The 9,764-nt window shown below is 39.8% G+C and overlaps 1 protein-coding gene across 1 annotated transcript; it reads left to right on the top strand.

Moving 5' to 3' along the window:
• Positions 1–306: 306 nt before the first annotated feature.
• On the top strand, positions 307–3,643 carry hoxc13a (homeobox C13a; the record flags this gene model as incomplete). The annotated part of the gene is made up of 2 exons (XM_083920207.1): positions 307–970; positions 3,387–3,643. 2 exons carry the CDS (start codon positions 307–309, stop codon positions 3,641–3,643), a joined length of 921 nt encoding a protein of 306 aa, XP_083776333.1.
• Between the last annotated feature and the right edge of the window lie 6,121 nt (positions 3,644–9,764).

Genomic DNA, 9,764 nt, shown 5'->3' with positions numbered 1-9,764 from the left:
CCCACTCATGAGAGTATCCAAACTCCCCTTTAAGGGTGTGGGTCTAGGTGATTTAAACCAATGATATGACTCGGTATTCTGCAGGAAAAAACTGTCACATGTGAGGCAGTGGGTCTTTAAAGGGCTGCTCTGCCCCGGCTCACAAGCCCAATCTCGTAGGACTTGTTAGCGTATCACGTGCCAGATTCTTAATGAAGTGGACACACGAGGGTCTCGAGTGCGCATGCGCTTGGCGTAAAATGTAGTTGGAAATGAGGTGTCCGTCTTGGAGTAGTCGACTTTTAAAAAGCATCGGCAGCCCCTGATATGACGACTTCGCTGGTGCTGCATCCACGCTGGGCGGACACCTTGATGTACGTTTATGAAAAAAGCCCGAATGACAACAACCAGAATAAAAGCCAAACAATGGAGGGACTGAGCGGTAATTGCCCTGCGACCCACTGCAGGGACCTGATGTCGCACCCCGCGCTGGGACGACATTCTGGCACCATAGCGACCCACCAGGGCTCCGTCTACTCGGATATTTCGTCTCCAGACACCGGCCGGCAGTGTCCCGCTCCTCAAACATCATCCAGTGCATCTTTGAGCTATGGCTATCCATTTGGAAACCCATATTACGGCTGTAGATTGTCTCATTCGCACAACGTGAACTTGCAGCAGAAGCCCTGCTCATACCACCCCGCAGAGAAATATGCCGAGCCCAGCACAGCGCTGCCCAACGAAGAACTGTCTACCAGGGCGAAAGAGTTTGCCTTCTACCCGAGTTTCGCCAGCTCATATCAGGCTGTCCCTGGATATCTCGACGTGTCAGTGGTGCCTAGTATCAGTGGCCATCCTGAACCGAGGCACGACGCCTTGATTCCCATGGAGGGCTACCAGCACTGGGCTCTCTCCAATGGCTGGGATGGGCAGGTGTACTGCTCCAAAGAGCAAACCCAGTCAACTCATCTTTGGAAATCACCATTTCCAGGTACATTCAAATTTCTATTTTTTTTAATTAAAGCTGTCTCCAGGTTGTCATATTCAGTTAGTCCATGAGCTTGTGGACTTTGAATACCTGTAAAAATCGCATTAAGAAAGCAACTTAATGTAGTCAGATATCTTAACCCTGCTGTGATGTTATTGCTAGGTCTATGAATTTGGTCGTGTTTAAGTGCCAATATCAGCGTAGAAGGAAACCCAGAGAAAACTCTGAATGTGCTGAATAAACAAACAGCTGTCAAACCTCATGCTAGTTATCATATGTCGTTTATGGACTCTCTTATAAGCAGTGATATTCTTCAGTTTCACATGAAACAGATCATCATGCATTTTCTTAAGTGTGCGTAAAAATCAAAATAGTCAGTGAAAGGAGGATTTTCAGTTGCATGGTCATTTAATGGTTAATATAAATTCAGAAACGAAGCATTTGCCTTGAAAGTTTTCTTTTTTTTCTTAGGAGTCATATGATGAATATAGTTCAATTTCAATCATGTCTCAACACCAGTGCATACCTTTGCCCCCTTGTTTGACAATAGTGACTAAGATAGCCTACTGTGTTTGGATGGTACCAATAAATCTCAGCGCCCAGCGGTGTGTCCACAGTCTCCTGCATATATCAGGATGCATTTATGCAACATTTGCATTGTATTCCGCATTTCTTAAATGGCATACCATGACATCACACATATAATGCAGGTTCGCATTTTGCTTTACTTACTATCATACATGCCAGATTTCTGATAATGGACACAGAGGCCGAGCTAGTATGCAGTTTACAGAGTGTTTACTACACTGCTTCTTTTACCACAGTGGTGTACTATCTCAGTGAGATCTGTAGGTATTTTAATTTCGGATAGAAACGTTCTCAGGCTTCGACTGGACCACTCACTCAACATTTCTCCCTTTTTATATATTGAAAATGCATAAAACCAAGCCACGCAAGCACGGGTAAGCAATCAAATGCGCGCGCATACATGCACAAAAACACAAGAGCGCGCTGTCCATATCTTTCTGTGTCGTTCCACAGACACAGCAACTGACTCAAACCGACACACAACTCGATTTTGTTTAAAAAAGTCAAAAATAAAACGATGAACTCCACTCACATCCTCAATTTACTTATAACAGAATATTCGAGATAGATTATAAGGATATAATATACCGTGTGCATAATATTATGAAGGTAATATTTAAATAGCATTTTGCCAAATTAAGATAATATCTTACATTCACATGCACTGTGGAGAAATATCCACAGCCCCTGACTGTAAAATGACATGGGGATAAAGCTTCATGTCTCACAGCTTGGCACTATTTCTCAACGTATTGCCATACTTGTCCTGTCATGTTCCTCATTGGCTGTCTTACACTCAGCTCCAGTCTTGGCGAAAGGTCTTCATGCCAGAAATCTGCTTACCTGAACAAATAAGGTACCCACTGCCAAAAGGTTTTGGGGCTTTTAAAAAGAACATAATGGGAACATATGTTTCAGGGGAGCTCAGGGGAGTGTTTATGAATTGTGAACGTTAACTTAAAGTACGTGTAACCTTTATGATCATTCAACGCTTAAAGTTTTCAATTTTCATCACTTCAGTTGCCAGATCGTGATTTCTATTTCCTTTGCACCCACACTGACACTTATTGCAGTTTATACACACTGTACCCCGCAGTTCAATTAAACATCTAGCCTATACTAAACATCTATACGAGAGATTTATCTCGGATACAGTTAACAAGGTTTGGTCTTAGGTTTAGTACATAGTCAACCACAAAATTGAGTATCGACATGCAGCCTGAGGAAAGACATCGATTACTTGACATTGGAAACAATGCACAATTGTAGTGGCTATAACTTGATAGTGATTAATTTACACAGTCAAAGGATTTCAACACAAACGGAGTTCATTTTACTTTGGTGAACACTTTTAGACGGTTTTATAATATGATTCTAACGTCAGGTGCAGTACACCTGAGATCCTGACAACATTTGCAACATTTCTATTTAGCATCGCTCCACCCCCTATCCCGGCACACACACACACACACACACACACACACACACACACACACACACACACACACACACACACACACACACACACACACACACACACACACACACACACACACACACACACACACACACATACACATATACGTACGTACATACATGCATACATATTGCCTGAGACAGAACAGAGGTTCGACCTTGAAAATGAAATTATTTTGAAAGTACTTTATTTCCTGTCAAGTTAAATCCGTACTTAAATCGAATCATTGCCAACCTTGCTTCAAAAATAGACAGGTCTTTTCAACTGCAGTTTCTGCTGATGTGAAGTGAAACATTTTGGTGTTTTTGCGCATAGTGTAACATTTTCCTGGCATTTTCCCTTCTTTTCCTGTAGATGTTGTGCCATTGCAGCCTGAGGTCAGCAGCTACCGCCGTGGGCGTAAAAAACGTGTCCCTTATACCAAGATCCAACTGAAGGAGCTGGAGAAAGAGTATGCAGCCAGCAAGTTCATCACCAAAGACAAGAGAAGGCGCATCTCGGCTGGCACCAACCTCTCAGAGCGTCAAGTCACCATCTGGTTCCAAAATCGGCGAGTAAAGGAGAAGAAATTTGTCAGTAAATCCAAGAGCAGTCACATGCACACCACTTGATAAGATCAGCGACCTCCTTGAAACTGCAACTCATATCTTCCAACACATCATGCCATATACCTCTTGCATCGAAAATCGTGGCTGAAGTACATTTTGGCAGTGTTTTTTTTATTTAAGTTCCATCATCTCTATGACCATGCCACCACGCCCCTTGTTTTCAAATTAGAGATAATGCTCTAAAAACTGTGAAAATATTGAAAATTCACTTCACATTTGTTTTATATGAATGTACATATATAAATATATAATATTTAAAACGTTATCTGTGTTTCAATGACAAGTATTGCGTGTTTTTCTTTTTTGTTCAAGCCAAATCTCAAATGGACGGAAGACTTTTGCAACGAAGATCGAAACAGAGGAGACTGTTTGATATCATTGTAGGAAGATAATCGCCACATGGACATAATTTGTGGCGTAATGACACGTTGAACTTGAGACTTCTTCGACAAAAAGCTTTCGAAGAGGACTTTCGAGAGAAAGACTGACCCCCCCCCCATATTGCTTCTGAATTTCAAATCTATGTTCCTCTGTGTGGGAGATGTTCTCTTAAACCTGGGGTAAAACAAAGGCTCCTATGTTGTTAATCTGTATAGTGCAATGCCTTTTATTTAATTCATATTATCTAGTATGGCGAAAGTGTAAGCTGGAATATCCCAAGACCTGTATGTTTTCCTTTGTCAGTGAATGATTCTGTCATGCAACTGGAATGATTGTAAACCATTAAAAGTCAGTGAGTATTACACATAAATGCACAATCGTTGTATTTTGATTTTATCCGCGTTATTGTATCCTTGCAGCTGATCACACGCAGCCTGTCACACGCCTTGTACGAAGCCTGTAATTTCTACTTTGGTGCAGTATGTGAACTGTATTGTGGTGTTGAATTGCGTACTGGTAACGTGTTTCATAAATAAATGATGATTATGAAAATGCTTAAATATTCAAGTCAATCATCCATTAATTGCAGCATTTCCTTTCGTTTCAAGTTACACTGGTGTCATTAAGCAGCAGAAGCTCTCACTGCTGTCGTCTTTGCTCTTCAAATTAAAGCCATAACATCAGCAGCGGATGGATGAATAAGGATTTTATGTTGCAGAGTCAGTGCTTGATTAAAACTTGTTTGGCATCTTGGAGTCAGCAGATGATGAGTGATTACGCAGCAACAATTCGCATTTTCTCACACTGAAAAATACAAAAGGTATCGTGATATTTGCACTCATTTATAATCCAGATAGAAATAGTATATTAAGACTTTCAGCATCTGGTCGTCCAGTCGGCGGGTCAGAAAACTCGAATATTATTTGCAAATCTACCCCGCCCTGCCTTCCGATTCTAATCATAGCGAATGTCAGAGATGTTTTACCTGTTACTTTTAGTAATTCGGATTTGAACTTCCTCCAAAGGCAATTTATAACGTTTTATGCCTCAGCTCTGACAGCAACATTTACTTGGTGACCACAGAATATTATTTCCATATCCCACAGGTCCACATTACTTATAGTTGGTCTTATAATAGGAACATTATTGCATTCTACACGAGTTCAATGAGCACCTTTCCTTCCCGTCACATTCAGTGTATTTAAGGTCCACACTATTTAGCTGATTTGCTTTCTGTAAGATGTAGGGAATACATGCGTAAACTAAAATGGCGAAGCATTTGCTTGCGTTTATGTACTTTACAGCAAATGGTACATACATTATATTGTAGCCTATAGTCTGCAGCTCCGGGCGTATTTGGAGTTTAATTATTCCTGCTTTAACACTGTTACAGTAGGCCTATATGTAAACAACAAAACAAACAAACAGGTGAGTTTATGTGCTGGAAGACGTGTTTGATTCCGTAACCTATATGAACTCTATCTAAATACGCAATATATGTGCGCCCGCGCGCGTATACTGCTACAAGCTGCATTACAGATCAAGTCTCGATAGTTACGTTTAGAGATGGCCTATTATTTATTCTACATATTTTGTATGTATGCATGCATGCGGAAAGTTTTATTAATTTTTTTAAAACATGCGGACAGTTTTCTAAAGCTTAGAAAGGCCTTAATAGACACGTTAGTACTCCCGTTAGTTATGAAAGAGGAATATATATGGGGAAATTATATTTAAAGATATCATGATATTCAAAGTTCAAGGTGGTTTACTTTAAGATTCTTAAAAGCCAGTCGTTTTCAAGTCTATCATCGTAATAAACATTAACTCAGATTTGTCTTCGTGTTTGACATAAATGAAAATAAATACGGCCTCTATTTTTTTCTGCAGCCCAAATAATTCACGTCTGAGGCCCAATAATGTTTTGTCTTATATGTCTTATGTTGTAGCAATTCCCGAAACCATGACGTCCACGTCGTCTGCTAGTGTTTTTGTATATCAATGCATAGGCGAGTCGTTGGCTGGACTATTGTCACTTTTTCCAGCTTTTCAGATCTTTTGAGGTTGTTGGGTAGAATCCGAGCTGTCAGACTCCAAGTTTTTGTTTGTCTCTCTCTCGGACTTTCAGTCCTTGTGAAAAGTTCTCGGCCTCACGATTTACCCTTGACCATGACTATGCAGTCACTTTGACCTTGACATCACAGCAGATTGTGAATAATAAACAGGGGGCTGGACACCAATGCTGGCGGTTTGTTTGTAGGCAAACAAGGTGTTATTTCCCTGTCTAGACAGCCGGGCTTAATGGCATGCCATAAATACATAAAAAAGGGGAAGTGTAGCGATATCCTCTGACCTGCATCTCTGACCATCTCTCGGAGCTTTGCATTAACATTTGGGCTCTGTTCTTTTTTTTTTATTTCGGCAGAAGTCCCCTAAAACTACTTGCTCTGGCTCATGCACTCTGGAGCCACCAATGGTTTCATGCACTCACCGTGAGGTATGTGTTATTGACCACGAAGGACAGGTAGGACTTTTGACGTCTCACACCAATACCAGTAATCCGCAGCAAGCAGCTACACAGCCTACACAGCGAGAGGAAATACTAATACGACGTCGCCCACAATATAACAATTAAAGGTATGGTCGTTTTCTTCCTACTGGAACTGTTTTATGACGCTGTACATTGAACAGACAAAAAGTAACTTACATAAATATGATAGATAATATGATTTATACTAAATTCTTCAAATTATTTTTATTCTGTGATGACGTTGAGAGAAAAATAGGCCTGCTTTAAATATAGTTAGCCTATTATATTTAAACTTCTGATATTTAAGAACATTATTGCATAAAGTATACGTTTTTTTGGTATGGTTAATCTCACAATCTAACAATACGAGGTAATAAAACTTTTTTTGTCTGCGTATTTCTAAGGGCCATTTTTTCCTTGAGATACAGCCTTGCATATTTAATGTTTCAAGTGTATTTCGAAATAATACATTTCTCTATGGTGGTATAAACTGTACATTCACGCATATTTCAAATTGTTTTAGTTACATTTTTAGAAGAACTCTGGAATTGTGCTCCGTTAGCAGAATTTTGCAATATACCCCATTTTTACTGGTTTTAACTGTCACCTAATATAATCAAATATCTTGCACAACCGGGTAACCATTTACTATGTCGAGATAAGAGATCAAACTCCCTACAAGACGCACATTTTCAAATGAAAAGGCAGAATAAACAAAACAAAAATATTTCTGAGCTTTGAATCCTCTTAAGCTGCTGACTTTACCTTGAATACGTAAAATGTAGAAACAGTTGCATTGCTTTTGGTTGTGTGTGGATGTGTCAAAGCTGCAGGCCGCTGTCAGCCAGACACATGAGACAGGGGGCTGATAACCTCTGGTGGTGACCAGAGGAAAATATCAGGAAGTGCTTCAACTCTCTCTAATTTAGGGATACTTTAGTTCAGTTCATTTCTTGTTGCCTTATGACTTATTTCGCTGTGTTGGTACTTTGTTTCCCAGTTCGTTTGACAATATTTATGAAATTGATTGATTGAATTGACAATTTGTATCATTTTGATGATGCGGAGGTTTTTTTTTAATCTAAAGTTGAAGGCCTGTTTAAATGGCAGGCTACTTCAAATACAAAAGTCACAACTGAAGCCAGTTGTTTCGTTATGGGATTGTTTATCTTTAATTTAACATTAATGCAACCAAGGCATTGCTTTGGATTTTGACGGGACTACTGTTGGAATATATCCGATCATGTGGAAATCACATGTCGGAGTAGTGTAATGAAAGAAAGCTGTTCAGTTTTTGATTTATTTATGTATTTTTTTCTTTGATGTGTATGCATAAGGCATTAAGAATCTATTCCACACACGTGACAACAGTGTTTTTGAAAAGTCTCATTGTGTTAAAGCTTCTTTAAATTGTACCCCATCTGACTGACAACATTGGTTTGGAAATTCATAAATTATTGATCATGAATACAGAGTGCTAGTGGATGAACTGTTAAGATTTGATCTTCCTCATTACATATCTCTCCACACACACACACACACACACACACACACACACACACACACACACACACACACACACACACACACACACACACACACACACACACACACACACACACACACACACACTCACACACATATTCAGCGTTCAGTCTAGATTTAAAAATAAAATTAAAAAAACCCAGAATATTGTAGCAGATACCTTGTATCATTATTTCTATATAATTACCAGGAAGTTGAAATATATATGATGCAATGGCTTTACTATAAGTGGTAGCTTGGAATGATTATTTTGAATATGTGTACACAGGACATACACACACTGAATTGCTTTAAGTGTGTGTTATATTTGCATGGAGACTTTGAAATTTAAGATATATATTTTTTATTTCCATATAGATATGGGCTATCAAGAACAAGCAATTTGAAGTAAATACCTACTTATTTTTTCACTATAAGCTAGGTCAGGGGAGGCTTTGATGCAAGCCACATTAAAAATATTGTCTGGTGTAAACAAATGAAAAACATCAGCCAAACCTTTCAACTTAAATCGTAACCACTGTTGTGTGTTCTTTAGGCTTCCCTTGGTGGTTTTTTTTCCCTTGAAGGAAGCTTTAAAAGGGTTGCAAAAGGCTATAACTGTGGCAACCTGCCCGAAGAGAATCAAAGAGAGAAAAGGGAAGAAAAGCCTTTTGTTTAGGCTATTGCCCTGTCTGGACAGGACCAGTGGATTCCAGGAGGGTAATTTCAATATCGAGCAGGCAGTGTACTAGACAGTGACCTTGACAGTGCTATATGCTCAGTTTACCAAGTTCTTTTTAACAGGAGATTCTCATTTTGCTAAAGGAGAGCACAAGGCCTTTAGTTTAGCACACGGTCACATGACATCATCGCTGAGGGAAAGATACACTGAGTGCGGATCTGTGGAATCACTGGATCGGAGGCGTGGAGAGCCGAGGAAAGGGGGCGCAACACATGGCCTCTTTCTCCGAGGTAAAGTGGCGATTTAAGCCTTTACACGTTACTCACTCACTGGATGATCATCCGGGCCATTTTGTTGCAAACATCACACTGTGCTGTTTTACTTGTGATTGTCGTTATAATAACACGAGAAATGATACCAAGACACCCCACTGCGCCTCATAATACCGAGGCACAAGATATTATATTGGATTTACTGTTGTGCTGCATTGCAGAACTTACTAACTAGATGCAAGAATGTGCCGTGATAGGGGAGGCAATGAGTGCATGGGACAGAATGAATGTAACTGATCTCTGAGTGCTTCTCCAGTTGAAACATTTGATATTTGTCTTTCTATTTAAGGCTAGAGCAGGGCCCGGTGCCTTTGGGTTAGATTGGATAGCCTACATGGTCACAAGTGACGGATGCAGCTATCAGATATCGGCTGACTTGCAAATTGTTCACAAACCAGTGTTTAAATGAATGCTAATGTTCTCACATAACACTTCATTGGCGAATCTGTTGCACGCAACCGGTGCCAGTCAGCAGGCATGTACAAGCTGCTGTAACCCTGCACAATTCTGTTGATCTCTTACTCCATAAAATCAATTATTAAATAATTTGTCTTTATATTATTTGGACTCTTATCAATTATTTTATTTCCAGGGCACCATGTCGAGGAAGATAATAGGATGGTTTTTAAATCAGCGCCGCATCTTGGAATATATTGATATTATTTTATGACCACG

This window comes from Echiichthys vipera (assembly GCF_963691815.1).
Source record: "Echiichthys vipera genome assembly, chromosome: 9".
NCBI classification, from domain to species: Eukaryota; Metazoa; Chordata; class Actinopteri; order Perciformes; family Trachinidae; genus Echiichthys; species Echiichthys vipera.
This window is presented reverse-complemented; position numbering and strand designations above follow the sequence as displayed.